General features: G+C 39.9%; 1 protein-coding gene and 1 pseudogene across 16 annotated transcripts in view; one reads left to right on the forward strand and one right to left on the reverse strand.

The window, feature by feature from the left end:
* Positions 1-22,302, reverse strand: part of POC1B (POC1 centriolar protein B) — a 111,301-nt gene that overhangs the window by 81,997 nt on the left and 7,002 nt on the right. For 8 of the 16 annotated variants that reach the window (XM_063646554.1, XM_063646555.1, XM_054444744.2 and 5 more), the window contains exon 3: positions 1,797-1,968. The exons of 6 other annotated variants lie outside the window; for them this stretch is intronic. In XM_063646554.1, coding sequence (XP_063502624.1) covers positions 1,797-1,968 — 172 coding nt within the window. Of the gene's footprint in view, positions 1-1,796; positions 1,969-6,226; positions 6,247-22,302 lie in introns of those variants that run through there. 2 more of the 16 variants (XM_063646553.1, XM_054444745.2) reach the window with 2 other exon arrangements.
* On the forward strand, positions 4,703-7,531 carry LOC129010474 (centromere protein C-like; annotated as a pseudogene).

Here is a 22,302-nt window from a genome sequence, read left to right on the forward strand (position 1 = left end):
ATTGCCATCCATTATAACATGTCACTTCTCTTCAATAGTTTTCACTACCATTGGAATATATTCAGATTTCTCAGCATAGAGTTCCCCTTGGGTGGTGGCAGAATAAAAGCACCCACTGGCATGGGAATGCCCATGAGCTTTCCTTCATTTGGGAGTGCCTGGGCCTGTTTAGTCACAGACTACAAGTCAAATCCTGCCACACAGGGTCAAGGAAATACTCAAATTCTTATCTTCTAAAGCAGTGGTCCCCAGTCTTTTTGGCACCAGAGACCAGTTCCATGGAAAACCATTTTTCCATGGGACCAGGGAGTCAGGGGGAAGGATGGATGATATTGGGATGATTCAAGTGCATTACATTTATTGTGTACTTTATTTGTATTATTATTATTATTATTTTTGAGAAGGAGTTTTGCTCTTTTCTGCCCAGGATGGAGCGCAATGGCACAATCTCAGCTCACTGCAACCTCCGCCTCCCAGGTTCAAGCAATTCTCTTGCCTCAGCCTCCCGAGTAGCTGGGATTACAGGCGCGTGACACCGCGCCTGGCTAACTTTGTATTTTTAGTAGAGACGGGGTTTCACCATGTTGGTCAGGCTGGTCTCAAATTCTTGATCTCAGGTGATCTGCCTGCCTTGGCCTCCCAAAGTGCTGGGATTACAGGCGTGAGCCACTGCGCCCAGCCCTATTTCTATTATTATTACATACTCACTATAATGTAGAATCAATGGGAGCCCTGAGCTTGTTTTTCTGCAACTAGATGGTCCCATCTGGGTTGAGAGGAGACAGTGACAGATCATCAGGCATGAGATTCTCATATGGAGCGTGCAACCTAGATCCCTCGCATGCACAGTTCACAATAAGGTTTGTGCTCCTATGAGAATCTAATGCCGCCACTGATCCGACAAGAGGCAGAGCTCTGGCCTGGTTCCTAACAGGCCATGGACTGGTACTGGTCGGTGGCCCAGGGGTTGGGGATCTCTGCTCTGAAGTATTTATGGGGGGAAATGATATGATATGTAGGATTTTTTCTAAATACTCCAGGGGAAAAAGTGAGGGGAGGTGTAGATGAAACAAGATGGGCAGAACCCTGACAACTGTTGAAGCTGATTGATGAGAATATGAGGCAGGGGAGTGATGCTATTCATTCTATTTTCATGTATGTTTGAAAATTTACATACTTTAAAGCTTAAAAACATTTTTAAAAATCATGGCTGAATAATTACTTAAAATAGATGGGCCATTAGTTAGGGTTTGAAAAGTCTCTGTTACAGAGATTTGTTATAACGCATATGACCTTACACAAATTCAATGATTTATACTTTTGTCAGAAATTTTCTTTAACAAGAAAATTCTGGACCCCGATAATGAGTGATACAAATCAAATCAAAGGCACAGGGTTTTCAATAGGGATCCAAGGGCCCTTGAAGGATTCATGAACGGGCGTTAGGAAGTTAATAAACTGTGAATTTTTGGTTATACATACTGATGTGTATCATTCTGGGGAGACAGTCTAAAGCTTACCTCAGATCTACAAAGGGATTGATAGCTACCACTACTCCCTCAAAAAAATTTAGACATATTAAGCATATTTCCATGGTAGGAAATAGTTTTCAAAAAGAAGACATAATTTTGAGGAAAAAACTGTATGAATTAGTTTGACTTTACTACAAGGGCAGCATGCCTTTTATGTGACTGAGACTAGTAGTGCAGGCAGCAGTGCGTGAGCAGCAGCTGGGGTCAGCTTTCTTTCACATTTCCAAATCCAAAGGATATCAAGTGTTTCTTTGTTTCTCTTACTTATCAGGAATCCAGAGTCTCACGGTTCTGTCTCGTGAGGCAGACGCCAATAAGTTTCCATGTGGAGAAAACTGCACGCTGGTTACAACATCCTTGTGACCCACATATCTGTAAGCTCTAGCATGTGGCTTGAAATTCCATAGCATGAGAAAGGTATCCCAAGAAGCAGTAGCTATCAAGAAACAGAAGAACAAAACCACTGTTCGTTAAAATGCAAACATAGGTGTGTCTCATTACAATGAGCAGCATATCTAATAACAAGGCATCCAGGTAATAGAGGGGCTGGAGGTTGTAAGGCTGCCCGGGTAATAGCCAAATTACTTTTTAAAGGTACTCAAAACTACATCACTAATATGCAAGCCTGGCTGTGTCCTATGTAAGCACACAGCAGGATGACTGGCCCCCGTATTCAATTAGCGCCCAGTAACTTTATTTACTAGAAGGCCGCAGCATAGTGTAACAGAGGGTACACGGGACTAAGAGTCAGTTTTGTTTCTAACTCTGGGTAATGGAAAGCTAGTTAACCTCTGTGTCATGATGTCATGAGGACTGAATGTTTTTCCTGAGAGGGATGGATAAGATAATTTTTCAAACTGTTTATGTGGAAATAATTTCACACTTACAGAAAAGTTACAAGAATAGTACAAATAACACTAATATGCCTTTTACCCAAATCTACTTGTTAATGTTTTGCTTCATTTGGTTTGTAATTTGCTCTGTACTTGTTTCTCCTTGTACATGAACACACGTAAACCCACACACACAAACACAGACGTATTTTTTTGTTCCTGAACCATTTAGGAGTAAGCTATGCAACTCACGGCATCTTTATTCCTAAATACTTCAGTGTGTTTTTCCTAAGATTTAAGATAGTCTCTTAACACACCCATAGCACAGTTAGCAGCTTCATGAAGCTGATTATTAAAGATGCAATATTTTAATCTACCAACTATATTTTATCAACTGATCCAGTAATACTTTTATAGCTGGATAAGATGATCTTATTAGTCTCTTTCTGCTCTAAAATTTAATGGTATTTGATGATTAATAAAAGAATCGTGTGTGTCAGACAATAGTTTAAGGATTTACAAAAAGGAAAACAAATGCAATCAATGGTGGAAATAATTGCCTTGACAAAGAATGAACAAATAAACAAATGAAAGGTAGATCTCTTTCCTAAAAAACAAATTTTATTATATGCATGTAGCCCTAGAATGGCCCCAATAATAGGAAGTAGGTCAATGAGAATCACTAAATCTGGATTGTAGAGTGCTCAGAAAAAAATGTTATAAATTTGAACACAATTAGTATCACTGTTAGAGAAACATAGGGCCTGGCTATATAAAGTCACTGAAACCTATGTTCTTTTGCCAACATACAAAGTTCATTTGGGCTCAGCTCATGCATTATTTCCATGTAAAACAGTTAAAGTGAGTTCAGCTACAATATTGCTTAGCACCCCCTTTTAAAAAAAATACAAAAAGTTAATATTCCACCAGAGCTTATCCAAATTACTAAAGATTTATAGCAGAGTCAGAATTATCCAAGGCTAATGCAGACAAAGCAAGGAAAATGATGAGTTATCATATGTAATAAACTCAGGACACTATTTGAGTTCTGTGTATCATGCTGCAAACGAGATACACAAAAGCAAATAAGATACAAGCCCTTCTCTCAAAGAATCATATAGTAGGGAAGACAGCATTAATAATACACAGATACAGAGAACTTTTATATATTATTTACTCATCAATGTTAGGTGGGGTGATTGGGTGGTCCATTCTGAGGAAAGGACATTTGAGCAGAGAGGTGAGTGAAATAGGGAGCGATCGGGGCTGAGACATGGAGAAAGAGTCCTCTGAGCACAGGAATCCCTGTGCAAAAGCACCTGGAAGAATGAGGAATGACAAGGAGGTCAGCGTTTCCACAGTAGACAGGAGAGAAGAGACCGGTGGGAGGGAAGCTGAAAAGGGGGCAGATGGAGGAAGAGAAGCCATGGCGGGGAGGTGTGTCTTCTTCTTCTAAAGTGCAATGTGCCATTATCCTAAGCGAATTAATGCAGGAACAGAAAACCAAATTATCATATGTTCTCATTTACAAGTGAGAGCTGAACAGTAGGTACACTGGACATAAAGATGGCAATAATAGCCACTGGGGACTACTAGAAGAGGGAGGAAAGGAGCAGGGAAAGGTTTGAAAAACTATTGAGAACAATGCTCACTACCTGGGTGATGGGATCAGTTGTACCCCAAATCTCAGCATCATGGAGTAAACCCATGTAACAAACCTGCACATGTACTCACTGAATCTAAAATAAAAGCTGGAATTATTGAAAGAAAAAAAAAACCTGCGATGGGAAACTACTCTAGATTTTGAGCAGGGGGAATCTCATGATCTGGTTTAAGAACACTGTCACTTTGACAATAAGGAAAGGATTTTTTTTTTAATTGTGTTCTCAAAGGAGGGCAATAAATTATAGAGAGAAATAAAAAATAAAACAATTGTGGTGGGTCAACTGGATATTCATAAGGAAGAAAATTAATCTTGACTCCTACACTTTATACCACATACAAAAGTTAATTCCACGTAGAAAATAGATCTAAATGTGGTACGTAAAACAATAAGCTTTTAGAAGAGAACACAGAATATCTTCATGACCTTGGGGTAGGCAAACACTGCTTGAAAAAGACATTAACGTGTTTGTTGAGGGCGGAGCCAATGGCCGGGAAGTGTTGTTGGCGCACGCCTTCTGGATCGCAGCTCTCGTGGCCGTCGCCTTCGACTTAAGGGTGTTGCTTGGCCACCGCCTGGTAGTCCGGCGATTCATTTCTTGCTCGGCCTCCTGGAGCTGTGGTCTGTGTGGGCTTCCACCTCAGACTCCTGCGGTGGCTCAGCGGGGCCGGAACATGGCTGCGTCGGGTCTGGGATCATCTCAAAAATGGCTACAGAAGATTTTGTCGACCTTCCAGGGCACGTGACATTAACACAGAGCAAGGCCAGAATTGTCTGGAAATCTTACAACACTGTTTTGAAGAAAAAAGTCTTGCCAATGATTTTAGCACAAATTCTACAAAATCAGTGCTTAATTCAACACGCAAAATAAAAGACACGTATTCAGTCACCAAGCAAAGAGTGCCAGAAATCACATCCAAAGTCAGTTCCACTTTCTTCAAGGAAGAAAGAAGCCTCTCTGCAGTTTGTTGTAGAACCAAGTGAAGCCACCAACAGATCAGTTCAGGCCCATGAAGTTCGTCAGAAAATTCTGGCAACTGATGTTAGTTCCAAAAATACACCTGACTCGAAAAAAATGTCAAGTAGAAACATAAATGATCATCACAGTGAAGCTGATGAAGAATTTTACTTATCTGTTGGCTCACCTTCTGTTCTTTTGGATGCAAAAACATCTGTATTGCAAAATGTTATTCCATCTAGTGCCCAAAAGAAAGAGACTTACACTTTTGAAAATTCAGTAAATATGCTGCCTTCAAGTACAGAGGTTTCACTTAAAACCAAACAAAGGTTAAACTTTGAAGATAAAGTTATTTTAAAGAAAATAGAAATAGATAATAAAGTATCAGATGAAGAGGATACAACATCAGAAGGACAAGAAAGAAAACCATCAGGATCATCTCAGAATAGAATACGAAATTCAGAATATGAAATTCAATGACAAGCTAAAAAAAGTTTTTCAACATTGTTTTTAGAAACAGCAAAACGAAAAAGTGAATCCAGTCCCATTGTTAGGCATGGAGAAATTGCTCCACCTCATTCGTGTCCTCCCGATGATATGAAGTTGACAGAGGATGAATTTATAATTGATGAGTCAGATCAAAGTTTTGCCAGTAGATCTTGGATTACTATACCAAGAAAGGCAGGGCCTCTGAAACAACGCACCATATCCCCGGCTGAGAGCACTGCACTCCTTCAAGATAGAAAGTCAAGAGAAAAGCATTATAATATATTAGCTATGACTTTGGCAAATGACAAACATTCCCATAAACCTCACCTAGTAGAGACATCTCAGCCCTCTGATAAAACAGTACTGGATACAAGTTATGCTTTGACAGGTGAAACACAAAATGACTGTAGATCTACAAAATATGAAATGTATTCCAAGAATGCAGAAAAATCATCTAGAAGCAAAAGGACTAAAAAACAAAAACAGAGAAGAAAATTTATGGCTAAACCAGCTGAAGAACAGCTCGATGTGGGACAGTCTAAAGATGAAAACATACATACGTCACATATTACCCAAGACAAATTTCAAAGAAATTCAGACAGAAATATGGAAGAGTGTGAAGAGATGGGAAATGATTGTGCTTCCAAAAAACAGATGCCACCTGTGGGAAGCAAGAAAAGTAGCACTAGAAAAGATAAGGAAGAATCTAAAAAGAAGCGCTTTTCCAGTGAGTCCAAGAACAAACTTGTACCTGAAGAAGTGACTTCAACTGTCACGAGAAGTCGAAGAATTTCCAGACATCCATCTAATTGGTGGGTGGTAAAATCAGAGGAGAGTCCTGTTGATAGCAATTCTTCAATAAGAAATGAATTACCAGTGCATCACAACAGTAGGCAAAAATCTGCTAAGAAAACAAATCAGTCATCTAAGAATATTGGGAAAAAAACTATTCCACTTAAAAGGCAGAAGACAGCAACTAAAGACAGCCAAAGAGTACAGAAGTTTTTAAATGCTAAAGGTTCTGGAGGTATCATTGGTCAGGATGAAATTTCCAGTTGTTTGCTGAGTGAGCCACTGGAAAGTGATGAGGCAGACTTGGCTAAGAAGAAAAATCTGGATTGTTCTAGATCTACAGGAAGCTCAAAGAATGAAGATAATATTATGACTGCACAGAATGTTCCCCTAAAGCCTCAGACCAGTGGATATACATGTAATACACCAACAGAGTCAAACTTGGATTCTGGAGAGCACAAGACTTCAGTTTTAGAGGAAAGTGGACCTTCCAGGTTCAATAATAATTATTTAATGTCTGGAAAGAATAATAATGATGTGGATGATGAGGAAGTTCATCGAAGTTCAGATGACTCAAAACGATCTAAAGTGATACCAAAGAACAGAATCCATCACAAACTAGTATTGCCTTCCAACACACCAAATGTTAGCAGGACCAAGAGAACACGTTTGAAACCTTTGGAGTACTGGCGAGGACAGCAAATAGATTATCAAGGAAGGCCATCAGGAGGATTCGTGATTAGTGGAATACTATCTCCAGACAAAATATCGTCTAAAAGGAAGGCAAGAGAAAATACTGGAAAAGTCGACAAAAAAATCTAATAAGAAAAGGATCTGTCTTGATAACGATGAAAGACTAGCTTAATGGTAAATCTAGGTATACCTCTTGGAGATCCTTTGCAGCCAACAAGGGTAAAGGACCCAGAAACAAGAGATTATTCTCATGGATCTTGTAAGGCCACAAGATACATATCAATTTTTTGTTAAGCATGGTGAGTTGAAGGTATGTAAGACATTGGATACACCCTTTTTTTCTACTGGGAAATTGATATTAGGACCACAAGAAGAAAAGGGAAAGCAGCATGTTGGCCAGGATATATTGTTTTTTTATGTTAACTTTGGTGACCTTTTGTGTACTTTACATGAAACACCTTATATAATAAGTACTGGGGATTCATTCTGTGTTCCTTCAGGTAACTATTATAACATCAAAAATCTCCTGAATGAGGAAAGTGTTCTTCTTTTTACTCAGATAAAAAGATAAAAGATCAACCAACCTTAAATGTATGTGTGTATATATGTATATGTGAAAAACAGTTTGTATAGTTGGGACATTTGTCTTTGTAATTACTTGTGATGTTTTAAAATAAAAATTTTATTCATTTTTGTGAAAAAAGACATTAACGTTAATAAGTATAGAGGAAAAGAATGATAATTTGTACTGTGCAAAAATTAAGAAGTTTTGTTCACTGAGAGATACCACTAACCAAGTAGAAAAGCAAGCCACCAAGTGGCAAAGAAGATATTTACAACATATATATCCAACACATAACAAAGTGTGCATATACAGAATCTGTAAAGAATGCTACGAATCAGCCAGGTACAGTGGCTCATGCCTGTAATCCCAGCAATTTGAGACGCCAAGGTAAGAGGATCACTTGAGGCCAGGAGTTTGACACCAACCTGGGCAACATAATGAGACTCCATCTCTACAAAAAAAATAAAATTTAAAAAGAATGCTACAAATCAATAAGAAAAAGGCACACTACTCAACAACAACAACAACAAAAATAGGCAAAGGACTTAAACAGGCACTTTGCAAAAGAAGATACCCATATGGTCAATAAACATATGAAAAGGTGCTCAATTCCATTAGTCATCACGAAAACATAAATTAAAACCACAATGAGATATCCGTGCACACTCATCAGAATTACAATGAAAAAGATAAATAACACCAAATCTTGGTGAGGATGTAGAACAACTGGAATGCTCATATACTACTAGTGGTTATAACCACTTTGAAAATCTATTTTGAAATATCTGTTGAAGCTGAATATATACTTAGTATTTGATTCAGCAATTCCACTCCTAGGAATATACCCACAGAAATTCTTACGTATGGTTAGCAAAATACATGTGCAATGTTTGCGGCAATACTATTCATAATAGATCAAAGCTAGAAGCCCAACTATCCAAGTAAAATGAATACATAAATTGTGATATATTCATGTTGTATACCTACTGTGTTAAATTTTACTTATATGAAGTTTAAGAAACAAAATTAACCTATGAAGTTAGAAGCAAACATAGTGATTATGTGGATGGCAGGGAGGGAGTATAGTGGCTGGAAGGGAACACAAGAGGGGACTTCCGGAGATGCTGGTAATGTTATGTTTTTCACTCTGGGTTTTGGTTAAATAAGCAGGTCACATCCTAAAGATTCATCAAGCTCTACAGTTATATGATTTGTGCAATTTTTGGAACATATCAATGCTTCAATAAAACATTTAGGAAAAAGCAGAAAACATCACTCTAGCTGTTGTGTGGAGAAGATACAAGGGGCAAGGGACAGATCTATTAGGAGGCTACTGCAATCATCCAGTCAGGAGAAAGCAGTGGTCTGGACTAGGCTGGGGGCCTTGGAAAGAGGAGAAAGAGTCAAAATCAAGATACATTGTAGAGTCTATGAGGCTTGCTAATGACTAGATGTGAGGGAGAGAAAAAGAGAAGATGCTAGAATTTTGGCCTGGGCACCCAAGTGAGTTTTAGTGCCATTTAATGAGATGGGAAAGACCAGAAGAGGAGATCTGAAGTGATACAGGATGGGGTGGACATAGTAAATTTGAGATGCCAATGAGACATACAAGTGAAAATGTCAAGTAGGAAGATGGATATACCCCCCTGGAGCCCAGGGAGAGGTTCTGACTGTACAGTGTGGTGGTTAAAAGAACACCCTGTGAAATTAGACTCACTGTGTTCAAATCCATGCTGTCACTTACTGCTGTGTGCCCTTGGGCAAGTTATTCAACCTCTCTGTGCCCAGGACATTTCATTTGCAAAATGAGGTGTTGAAAGTATTAAAGGAAATAGTACTTGCAATTTATGCCTGCCACATGAAAAATACTCAAATGTAGCTATTATTGCTAAAGTTTTCTCTGTTAGTAGCAGCTTAGAGAAAGTACTAAAGACTGTAAACTGGATGGGATCACTGAGGAAATCAGTACAGATAAAGAAGAGGTTGAGGACACTTAACTTTCAGATAAGGAAGAGCAAAGGAAGGAGCCACAAACAAAGTAGGAGAGGACAAGGACATTGTGGTGTCCAGGAAGAGAAGGAGCACTCCAAGAGGGTGACAAGTGTGTCAAATGAGGTTTAGTAAAATCAGGCCTGATCAGGACCTGCTACATAATTTGCAGGGCCTAGTGCAAAATGTAAATGTGAAGCTCTTAAAGGAAAATAATTAAGAATTTCAGGACAATGATAGCATAGCATTAAACTAAGCATGGGGCCCTGTGCAACTGTACAGGAGGTATGCCCACAAAGCTGGCCCTGGGCCCAAGTGAGAGGAGGTTCCAGCTGGGCTTCCTGGGTCGAGTAGGGGCTCAGAAAGCTGTGAAACTCACTCATTTCCTGCATCAGGACTTACTTTGGTCCTGGATGAATAATATTGAAGATATATGCTTAAAATATTCCTAACATCAGAATTTGTGCATGTGTTTTCTTCCTCAAGAAAGTGGGATCAAAGCCAGAAAGGCATGGAGTCAGAAGAAAATAGGAGGGAGGTAATATATATTATATAATATATATGACCCCCAAGGCAGCAGATCACTTCAGCCCAGAAGTCTGAGACCAGCTGGGCAACGTCTCGAAACCCCGTCTCTACAAAAAATACAAAAAAATTAGCTGGGCACAGTGACCTGCACCTGTATTCCCAGCTACTCTGTGGGGGTGGGGGAGGCTGATGTAGGAGATAGAGGCTGTACTGAGCCATGATTGTGCCACTACACTCCAGCCTGCTCCAGACAGAGCAAGGCTCTGTCTCAAAAACAAACAAACAAAAAAAAACACTATGAAAACCAACATTGAATTTCCCTCTTTACTTCCTTAACCTTCTTTCTTAGGAAAGAATTGTCCTACCAAACCCTAATGCCATGATAATAAAATGTATTTGGTTATTGATGTCAGTGTTGTACTGTGTCAACTTGGAATTTGCTTTCATACATTTCCATTAAACCACACCCTGTATAAACATTACCACATAATTTAAAATGTCAAAGCTTGTACCATTCATCTTCAACAGGTCTATTTTGAGATAAAATGTCAAAAGGGAGGAAATTAATGGAAAATATTAACTAGTAATCTACCAATTTAAAAAAACTATTTATATTCTATAACAATAATCCATTGTTTCAAGAAATCCCTCTTGGCAGAAGAAAGAACAAAGCCCATGCTTACCTAGGTCAGTGCTTTGACTCTGGAGGTGACAACAAAGAACAGCAAATGGAAAACATGTTTGCTCTTTGTCTGTCACACAATGTCCAAACGGCCACCCATCTTTGTGTCACCTTAAGTACCAATAACTTCCTTGAGTCAACCCAAGCTTTCTCACTCATTGATTTGACCAAAATCAGCTGCAGTTACTTAGAGGCTCTGTCTGGAACACTATTTTCTGAAAAGAAATGTTACTGTCTTCAGTTTTTTGTTTCTTACAAATTATCTTACGTATCTTTTCAGTTGGTAATATGTGTACCTGAAACAGAATTCCAATATTACAGAATTCCAACATTACAAAAGAGCATTTAATGAAATCTCCTTCTAGTCCTTGGCAACCTGGTTCTCCTTCCCAGAGGCAACCAGCGTTACTAATTTCTTGGGAATCCTTTGTGCCTATACAAATGTGTGTGTCTATTCTCATATGCTTTTTATACAAATGGTAGTATATTATACTTGCTATTCTGCATTTTGCCTCTCTATCCTGCCTCCTCAGTCTACTTAGCATGATATAAATTGGAGACAATGTTTTGTTAATACCTAGAGCTGCCTTGTTCCTTTTTCCCTCTTATTTTTGGTAAATTTTCATTTTGATAATTTTAAGCTTACAGAAAAATTACAGAAGAGTTCTTAGGTTGCTCTTCGTCTTTATTGACCTTGATGTTCTTGAAGACTATAGGCCTGTTATTTTGGTAGCATGTTTGTTAATTTTATTAGATTGAAGATATAATTTTGACAAGAATATCACAAAAGTTATGTTGTACCCTTAGCAGTGTATCATATTAGGGTGCACATGATGTCTCTTTGTCCTAATAGTGTTGATGTTTACTTTGATTGCTTGGTTTAGGTGATCCTACCTCTACCATGTAAAGTTACTATTTTTCCCTTTGGAATAAATTAGTAACTTGTAGCATAATATGGTTTGGCTGTGTCCCCACCGAAAATCTCATCTTGAATTGTAATCCGAATTATAATCCCATGTGTTGGGGGAGGTGATTAGATCATGGGGGCTGTTCTCATGATAGTGGGTGATTTCTCACAAGATCTGATGGTTTTATAAGGAGCTTCCCCACCTTTGCTCTGCACTTCTCTCTCCTGCTGCCATGGGAAGAAGGATGTGTTTGTTTCCCCTTAGGCCATGATCCTAAATTTCCTGAGGCCTACCCAGCCATGTGAAACTATGTGTCAATTAAACCTTTTTCCTTTATAAATTACCCAGTCTTAGGCGGTTCTTTATAGAAGTGAGTGAACAGACTAATAGATGGAGAGACAAGACTATATAAATATCGTCTTCCTCACCAAACTGTCACACACTAATTTTAGCATCCTTTCATAATTTTCTAACCCATCATTGTATGATTTACTACTTAATTGATGTTTAATTAGTAAGTTAATGAATATTTTAAAAATGTATTTACTGTTATAAGGAAGAACCATCCATTTTCCTCCATTTATCTGTTTACTCTTTTACTTATTTTTATCAGTGTGAATGCATAGATTATTTAATTCAACAGGTTATAATCCATAACTGTCATTTATTTTGACTCTCAAATTGTCCAGATTTGGCAAATGAAAGCCCCTTCAAAAGCTGGTCTCTGTGTCCTTTTGATATATTTCCATTCTTCAAATACTCCCTTATTTTCTAGAATTACAAGATGTTCTAAGATGTACTTCTCCTGCTCCAGCCCTGAAATGGGCCTTTTTTTCCCCCCGCAAAAGCTCTGCTTTCTTTTAATGGATAATGGTATTTATAAACCAATATCTGGGCACAATGTTTGCTCATTGCTACTGGTGTGTCAGTGAACAGAGCTAAGGAGTAAGACAGAAATCTCAACGGGCAGAACTAAGAAATTAGCTATAAATAGAAAGCTATTATCTATCTATATGTAGGTATGTCAATTGATATAGGTATTAAAAACCATGAGTTCTAATCTAACACCACAGAATACATTCTTGCCCTCCTTTTTTCCATATTTGTGACTCTCTTTTCCCACAATAAGAAACCTGGCTCCCATGCTCAATATATCTTTGCTCAATCCTAAAATACAAACAGTAGTTTCAGAATCATGGAACCATACCACTGCAAAAACAATCCCACTAACTACAGTTCAGGATTCACTTTTGGTTTTTTTGAGACAGAGTCTCACTCTGTTGCCCAGGCTGGAGTGCAGTGGGGCAATTTTGGCTCACTGCAACCTCTGCCTCCCGGGTTCAAGTCATTCTTGTGCCTCAGCCTCCCAAGTAGCTGGGATTACAAGTGTGCGCCACCACACTCAGCTAATTTTTTTTGTATTTTTAGTAGAGACAGGGTTTCAGCATATTTTCCAGGCTGGTCTTGAACTCCTGGCCTCAGGTGATCTGCCTGCCTTGGCCCCCCCAAAATGCTGGGTTTGCAAGTGTGAGTCACCACACCCAGCCTGTTTCATTTTTTTTAACTGGGAAGCAATTAAATTATAGGTGGCTCCTTTTTGTTCTTGCACACTTCCTTTTGCTCTTTGGTAGCATGGGTCTACTTGAGATTGGAAATTAGTCCTAGGGCATGGCCTTTCTTTCAGGTGTGGTCCTGATTCCTAAAGACCTGGCCTTTCTGGTGTCTCAACTCAATGTCTGAAGTGCTCAGAGAGATCTCCTCTTTGTTGGAGCTAGAGACCTAGACATCCAGCCCTGCATGGTCATTAGTATCATCATTCAGCAGTGAGAGATCCCTGGTAGTCTCACAGTTTCCCACTCTGCACATCCTGAGCTCAGCCAGGCTGTTACTCTGAGGCTGCTCTACCTCTCTGCTGTGCAGCAGGAAAAGTGCTCCCAGGAAGAAAGCCAAGGAGATCATCACCTTGCATGTTTTCTTTCTTGCAAAGATCACAGTTTTCACACTCTCTGTAGGTCAATGCCTGAAAACAGCTAACTCACATATATTTTGTCCAGTTTTTACAATTATTAGGTTGTGCAAAATTGTGGTTTTTGCTATTGATATTTTCAGCAACAAATTAGTTTCGTCACTGGAGGCAGAAATATGTTTTTATTCTTTTTTTTTTTTTGATATGGAGTCTCATTCTGTCGCCCAGGCTAGAATACAGTGGCACAATCTCAGCTCACTGTGGCCTCTGCCTCCTGGGTTCAAGCAATTCTCCTGCCTCAGCCTCCCAAGTAGCTGGGACTACAGGTGCCCACCACACTGGCTAATTTTTTTTGTATTTAGTACAGACAGGGTTTCACCATGTTGGCCAGGCTGGTCTCGCACTCCTGGCCTCAGGTGATCTGCCTACCTTGGCCTCCCAAAGTGTTGGGATACAGGCATGAGCCACCATGCCTGGCCAAACAGTTCATATTTTAGATAACTTTGTACATTTGAAATACATTCCCTCTCAGGCCTTTTCATTCCATATTCAAAATAATCCCGATTGGCCAGGTGCAGTGGCTCACGCCTGTAATTCCAACACTTTGGGAGGCTGAGGTGGGTAGATCACCTGAGGTCAGGAGTTCGAGACCAGCCTGGACAACATGGTGAAACCCCATCTCTACTAAAAATGCAAAAAAGTTAGCCAGCCACTGTGCTGCACACCTGTAATCCCAGCTACTCAGGAGGCTGAGGCAGGGGAATCGCTTGACTCCAGGAGACAGAGGTTGCAATGAGCTGAGATGGTGCCACTGCACTCCAGCCTGGGCAATAAAGTGAGATTCTGTCTCAAAAAAAAAAAAAAAAAATCCTGATAATTCAGATTACCTTCATACAGAAATCCTTGGATTTTTCACTTATTTCAGAAGTCCTTCTCTATATTTTCTACCTCCATTATGTCCTACTATAAAGTCCATTACTGAAAATAAACTCAGCTTTCTAGTTTCACCTGGTGCCATGACTTTGTACTTTATGCTGCATTTCCAGGTTCATGCTTGCCTTTGGGTCACAAAAGAAACACCAGACTGCTTTATTTGGGGGGAAAATAGGGAAATCTAAAGAAATCTATGAGAATGAGTTCTTTCTAAATATTTTTAAGAAAAGAAAAATAAAAGGCAATCCCCAGACATACATCTATAAACCTAGATGGGGCCTGGCATAATGGCTCACTGTAATCTCAGCACTTTAGGAGGCCAAGGCAGGTGAATCACTCGAGGCCAGGAATTTGAGACTAGCTTGGCCAATATGGTGAAACCCTGTCTCTACTAAAAATACGAGAATTAGCTGGGCGTGGTGGCATGCACCTATAGTACTAGCTACTTGGGAGGCTGAGGCATGAGAATCACTTGAACCCAGGAGATTGGGGCTGTAGTGAGCTGAGATTGCACCACTGCATTCCAGCCTGGGTGACAGAGTAAGACTGTCTCAAAACAACAATAAACCTAGATGGAAGTGAGGGAGAGGGTTGTACAATAAAAAGACAATATTCCAATCTTGACTAGACAAACTTTAATACTGTAATATGGTCAGAAGTAGTTTGTACTATGCAAGCACTGCATAATAATACAATTAAGTGACGGCACTAACTTAAAATCCCTTTGCCTTGAATGAGGAAATAACTAAGCATATTTGCTTTCTAGCTGATACTAAGTAATTAGCTTGCTAGTATAAGCTGGGTCTAAAGGAGCTGTGGGTGCTTTAAAAAGTAATCTTTAGTAATGACAAGCCGAAGAAATTGAATTTAATTTATTCAAATTTCACGTCTTTGAGGGCTGGCAATAACAACAACAGAAACCTTTACTGAATTGGTACTATGGGCCTAGTATTTTTCAATACTGCATAAGTATCAAGCCCACGCACGGTCGCTCATGCCTGTAATCCCAGTGCTTCGAGAGGCCAAGGCAGAAGGACTATGATAGGCCAGGAGTTCAAGACCAGCCTAGCAATATAGCGAGACCCCATCTCTACAAACAATTTAAAAAATTACCCGGGTTTGGTGGTACATGCCTGTAGTCCCAGCTACTCCAGAGGCTGAGGGAGGCAGGCGGCTGGAGCCCAGGAAGTCAAGGCTGCAGTGTGCTGTAACTGCATCACTGTACTCCAGACTAGGTGCCTTTATAAGTGTTATTTTATTTAATCCTAACAACAAGGCAGATAAATATCATTATCTCTATTTTACAGAAGAGGAAATGAGGCTTAGTGAGGTTAGGTAGCTGGTCAAGATAATATAGATGAAAAGTGAAAAGAGCTCAATTTTTAACCCAGTTTTATAAGATTCCAAACCCTAGGCTTTTAACCAATAAACCAGTGCTTCTCAAAGCAAAGGGAATTTATGAATTATCTTCATCACAGCTACTGGGATCCTTGTTAAAAATACGTATTTCTAGTAAATTATACATTATTTGGGGTGAGATCTGGGAATATAAATTTTTGACAAGTTTCTCACTGAATTCTGATGCACATTGAAATTTGAGAAACACTGCACTCTGTTACTACCTCTCAGTGTATACACTAAATTAGTTCAGCTTTTGTAATTTTTCAGCTTTTATAAATTTAGTAATTTTTTAAGCTATAATAGGAGAAGCTCCACAAAGTACCACATAGGCTGCCATCAAGAATTTGAAAAAAAAAAAAAAAAAAAAAGAATTTTTGGCAAACTTTTATTATGATTTCACTGCAGGGAAAGTAACTAAAAAGTTCAAATTTCAGTCTGCTTCTATTCAGTCAAAAAAGGAAAGATTAACTTGTTCTTTACCATCATTTGTTGTACAAGCACACCACATGTTACAGGATTGAATCAATGACAGGATAACCTTGAAGGAAATAGAGGGGGAAGTAACAACTTCAATGTTAAAATTATGTAATTTTCAACAGAAACTTGTAAAGTACAGCTCAGATTCTGCAAACCGTGTGAAAATACTTTAACAGGCTTTTACTGTTTGTTTAAACTTGAATGTGGCCCTCTGGGAAAAGGATGACTGGCCTAATGGAAAAGGGTATGGTTCTGGAATCAGACTCAAACCAGGCTCTATTAGGCTAGAGGTCCCTAACCCCCAGGCTGCGAACTGGTACTGGTCCGTGGCCTATTAGGAACTGGGCCGCACAGCAGGAGGTGAGCGGCAGGCAAGCAAGCATTAAGGCCTGAGCTCCAGCTCCAGTGAGATCAGCAGCAGCATTAGATTCTCATAGGAGTGTGAACCCTACTGTGAAAATTGTCTTCCATGAAGCCAGTCCCTGGTGCCAAAAATTTTGGGGACCACTAACTACTAGGCTCTGCTGCCTACTAGCTTTATAGTTTTGGGCAAGTTACTGAAATTTCAGCTTCCGCAACCATAAAAAGGGATGACAACACTTCACAGGCTATTTTGTTTTCTCCTATCCTCTTCCCTCTCATCACCTTTCCACCCATCCTGTGAAACCTAAGAGCCCCTATAATATGGTTTGGACTTATGACCCCACCCAAATCTCATGTTGAATTGTAATCCCCAGTGTTGGAGGAGGGGCCTGGCAGGATGTGATTGGATCATAGGGGCAGATTTCCCCCTTGCCGTTCTCGTGATAGTGAGTGAGTTCTCACAAGATCTGGTTGTTTAAAAGTATATAGCACCTCCCCTTCTCTTCTTCCAGCTCTGGCCATGTAAGATGTGCCTGCTTCTCCTTCGCCTACTGCCATGATTGTTAAGTTTCCTGAGGCCTCCCCAGTTATGTTTCCTGTATAGCCTGCAGAACTGTGAGCCAATTAAAACTCTTTTCTTTATAAGTTACTCAGTTTCAGGTATTTCTTTTTTTTTTTTTTAGACGAAGTCTCACTCTGTCATCCAGGCTGGAGTACAGTGGCATGATCTCAGCTCACTGCAGCCTTCGCCTCCCGGATTCAAGCAATTCTCCTGCCTCAGTCTCTCAAGTAGCTGGGACTACAGGCACCTGCCACCACACGTGGCTAATTTTTTATTTTTAGTAGAGATGGGGTTTCACCATGTTGGCCAGGCTAGTCTCAAACTCCTGACTTCAAGTGATCTGCCCGCCACAGCCTCCCGAAGTGCTGGGATTGCAGGCATAAGCCACCGCACCTGGCTTCAGGTATTTCTTTATTGCAGTGGGAGAACAGACTAATATATCCTACCTTCTAAGAGTCTACTAAGAAAAAAATCCACTATGCTTCAGGTCCTGCTTCCTCTAATCATGACCAGAAGTTGAAGCCTCAAGCCTCTCTGGTCATCAAGCATTGTGCAATCTCTCACTCCCATAATGCTATGGATATCCCCTTAAGCTGACCTGGTACCCATGCCTTCTCTCCTCAAAATTTACCACTGGGCCACATCACCCACTAGATTATGCCTCTTGTATTCACATCCTCCTCTCTGTAAGTCCCTCTTCCTCCTTAAGTACTTAAACCTTGACTCTGCTTGGGGACACCAAGTTTCCTGACACCTTTCAAGCAGCAATCATTTTCTCTTTCACATGTCACCTACTTCAGGTCACAGTCTTCCTCTCCATTTCAACTCTGAGCATTATGAATTAACTCAACAGATATGTGACCCCAGCAACATGTAAGGCATTGTGGCAAAAAGGGGGAGTCCTAAGTAACAAAGCAGACAGAAATCTCTAATTGGGGAGCTTAAATTCAAGTGGAAACACAGACAAATATATCATTTTATTTATTTATTTATTTATTTTTATTAATTTTTTGAAGATGGGGGTCCCACTATATTCCCCAGGCTGGTCTCAAACTCCTGGGCTCAAGGTATCCCTCCTGCCTCAGCTCCTTGAGTAGGTGGGACTACAGGCATGCACCACTGTGCTTGGCTTTATATCATTTTAAATTGTGCTAAGAGGCATGAAAGATAAAGCAGGAAGTTTTATTTTGTGTGGGGGTGGAATCTTAATTTAAATAGAATGATCAGGGGCATTTTAAGTGGAGGTGTGAAGGACAGGGAGTCAGCCAAATAAAGAGTGAGGTGGTGAAGAACATTTCAGACCAAGGGGAAAATAGGTCCTCTCCAAAGACCTTTTTTCTCCTGCCTCCTCAGCAACCCATTCTGAGGATCTTGTCACCAGCAGAACATGAGCACTTCTCAAATCTCTGATTGCAACCCACCAGGACAACTTGCTTTCCTTATGACTCACTCACTTCCATCTCATCCAGAACTCCAAGACCCATGTTCTCATCCAGACCCATGTTCTCCATTGAGGCTCTATTCTCACCATCTTCACTTCACTAACCAATTTATAACCTTCATTTCTCTCCTTATTCAATTATAATTCCCCTCATACACATAACGTTCAATCCCTTGACTCTCCCTCCTTCCTTCCAATTCCCCTAGCAAAAATCCCAATCACTCTGCCTTTTCTGAGATTATAACTATACCAGTGAGAATTGCTGGTCACCCCAACCCCCAAACAGATTGGAAACACTATAAATTTGATAACTAAGTTCACATGGGTCTTATATACTCCAAAGTGGTGCATGATTCTCTATTAGTTTCTTCCTCCACTTTCTCTAATGACTATTTAATATTGTCTCTATCTTCAACATTTCTACCCCACTCCTAACCTTGGCTTTCATGATACCCTACTATAATGGCTTTCCCTCCTATCTTTCTGATTATTCTTTCTTAGGTTATTTTGCTATCTCCTCTTCTGATCTACAGGTTGGATATCTTCAATATTCAGACATGGGGTATTTGTTCTCATTGCTCTACATTCTTCCCAGGTGATCTCATTCATTCCCATGACACTAAATACCATTTATATGCTAATAATTCCCAAATTTCCATCTTGCCCAGACCATCACACTAATTTGAAGACCACTATCCTAGTTTGAACCAACATCATCTGCTGGTATTACTATAATCCCCCTGAGTGATTTCCCTACTAATAGTACAATCTCCATATATAGCCAGAGTGGTCTTTTTGAGGTACAAATCAAATCATGTTATTCCCTTACTAATCCCTCCAACAATTTCCACCACTCTCAGAACAAAATCCTAAAACATGTCAAGTTTCCTGTAGCTGCTGTAACAAATTACCACAAACCTGGAGGCATAAAACAACAGAAATTTATTATCTCACAGTTCCAGAAACCAGAAGCCTGAAATCATGGTGTTGGCAGGGCCACACTCTCTCCAAAGGCTCTAGGGGATATCTCATTCCCTCCCTCTCCCAGGTCCTGGTGTCTCTAGGCACTCACTGGCTTGTGGCTGTGTCACTCCAATCTCTGCCTCTGGCTTCATGTGGCCTCCTCTTATGTCCTCTGTATGTTTTTTACAAGGACACGTCACTGGATTTAGGGCCCACTCAGATAATTCAGGATGATCTCATAATCATTAAGATCCTTTGTAGACTTACATCTACGAAGACTTTTTCCTCCCAAATAAGGTCACATCACAGGTTCCAAGGACTACAACATGGACACATCTTTTGGAGGGCCACCATTTAAACCCACTATAGCTTCAAGGCCCTGCCTAAGCTGTCTCTACCTCCCCCTACAGCTTCATCTCTGTTTACCAGGTTCTACCCATTCTGGCATTCTTATACTTTCTTGATCTAGGACAGCTCTTTCTCACCCATGATGTTTGCCTATGCTATTCTCCTTTTAGTCTTTACCTAGCTAACTTCTCCTTCTGGTCTTCAGTTAAATCTAACTTTCACAGGGAAGTATTCCTTGACCCCATAAATGTAAGGCTGTCTCCACTGTTATCCTCCCTTTAAAAAGCACTCTATGTGGGTGCAGGGGCTCACACCTGTAATCCCAGCACTTTGGGAGATTGAGGTGGGTGGATCACTTGAGGTCAGGAGTTCGAGACCACACTGGCCAACATAGTGAAACCCCATCTCTACTAAAAATACAAAAATTAGCCGGGCATTGTGGCATGCACCTATAGTCCCAGCTACTTGGGAGGCTGAGGCACGAAAATTGCTTGAACTTGAGAGACGGAGGTTGCAGTGAGCCAAGATCACACCACTGCACTCCAGCCTGGGCGACTGAGTGAGACTTGGTCTCAAAAAAAAAAAAAAAAAAAAAGCATTCTATTCCTTTCCTTCACAGCTTTGACTATTTTCCTTTATTTCATCATGTTGCACCAAAAAATGGATTTGTGTTTACTTGTTAATTATTTGTCTCCACCACTGGACCATGAACTCTTCATACCATCTTATGAAGCACATCTGCTTTCTTCCCCTCTGTATGTATACCCAGAGCATAAAATGGCATCTGGCACACAGTAGCCTTAACTAAATAAGGGAGTAGTAAATAAATAGAGTGCCTCCTCTTCCCCTTTTGAACAGGATTAGATAAATGCAAATAGACAGGTTAGAATGGTGACCAGACACCCGAAGACACTGCTGGCCTGCAGTAGATATCACTCCCAGCCCAGCCTGGAAGATTGATTAAGCTTGGCACAAATTAAAAAGTAGTACTCCAATAATTATTAAGTTAAAAGGACTTCTCTAATTTTCTTTTTTTTTTTTTAAACATGACACAGCCTCAGGAGGTCCTGAGGACATGTGCCCTCTAATTTTCATTTCTGCTGTGGACAACTATACAACTCAGGAACTCATTTCACCTTTTACAGTAATCTCCACCTCCTGTCCAAAAGGATTGATTGAAGTTTCTCTGAAATTTTAGGAAAAACTCCAATATAAACTGATTTCCAAGCCCTACCTAATACTAAGCAGACTGATTCATTCATATATATATGTGTAACTTTCTTAATTCTGCAAATTACAAAATGATTCAAGTATTATTAATACTAAATCCTACTAGCCTGTTGTAAAGTCTAGCATGCACAGAGGCATGCAAAGAGGTCTAGCATGCAAAGAGAAATCTTTTCTGAGACACCTGAAATTCTCCAGCCTGCTTTTTTCCTGAGGTATTTTTTAAAACTGAGATATTAAACACCATAAAATTTAGTCTTTTAAAGTACACCAGTGTTTTGCCCAACATTTGCACAACTTTTATCACTAATTCCAGAACATTCTCATAATCCCCTACTCCCTGCCACCTGCCAAAAATTCATCTCTGTTAGCATTCTCTATTCCTCCTTTTTTCAGACCCTGGCAAACACTAATGTACTGTCTCTATGGATTTTCCAGTCTTTTTTATACTCGTGAAACTGAAACACAGAGAGATGAAGTGATTTACACAGAGCTGCAAGTCACTTAGTAAGAGAGTAAGGTTAGAATACAAGTATTTACAGGAACTTTTAAGTGTATAAAAATTAGTGAAAATATGTTTAGGTCACCTATATATATGCTAAATGCAGCTATAAGACCATCTGATTTTGTTAGAGTCCTTAGAAGAGTCATTCTCAGGCAGTGTGTCTGGCCAGGGAGAGACAGGGGTATAGAGATTTAGGAATCACTAAAGAGGAAGAGACATGCCACTGGTGGAAGGGAGTTGCATTTATGGACTGGGGATATATGAGGATATGTGGTTTAGAGGACAGACATTTTTCTTTTCCACCCAGGGTAGTGAAATTGGTGCTAATATGTCCAGGTGCCCATTGCTTCCTTTTATAGTGGTCCAAGTCGGCCCCAGAGATCCCTGATCATTTCTAGTTTGCTCATGAGTAGTTCATAAAATAATGGTACTAACACCCCTTCAGAATACTTGCTGATTAATGACACGTTGTAAAATAATATGG

This window comes from Pongo pygmaeus, chromosome 10 (assembly GCF_028885625.2).
Source record: "Pongo pygmaeus isolate AG05252 chromosome 10, NHGRI_mPonPyg2-v2.0_pri, whole genome shotgun sequence".
Classification (NCBI taxonomy): Eukaryota; Metazoa; Chordata; class Mammalia; order Primates; family Hominidae; genus Pongo; species Pongo pygmaeus.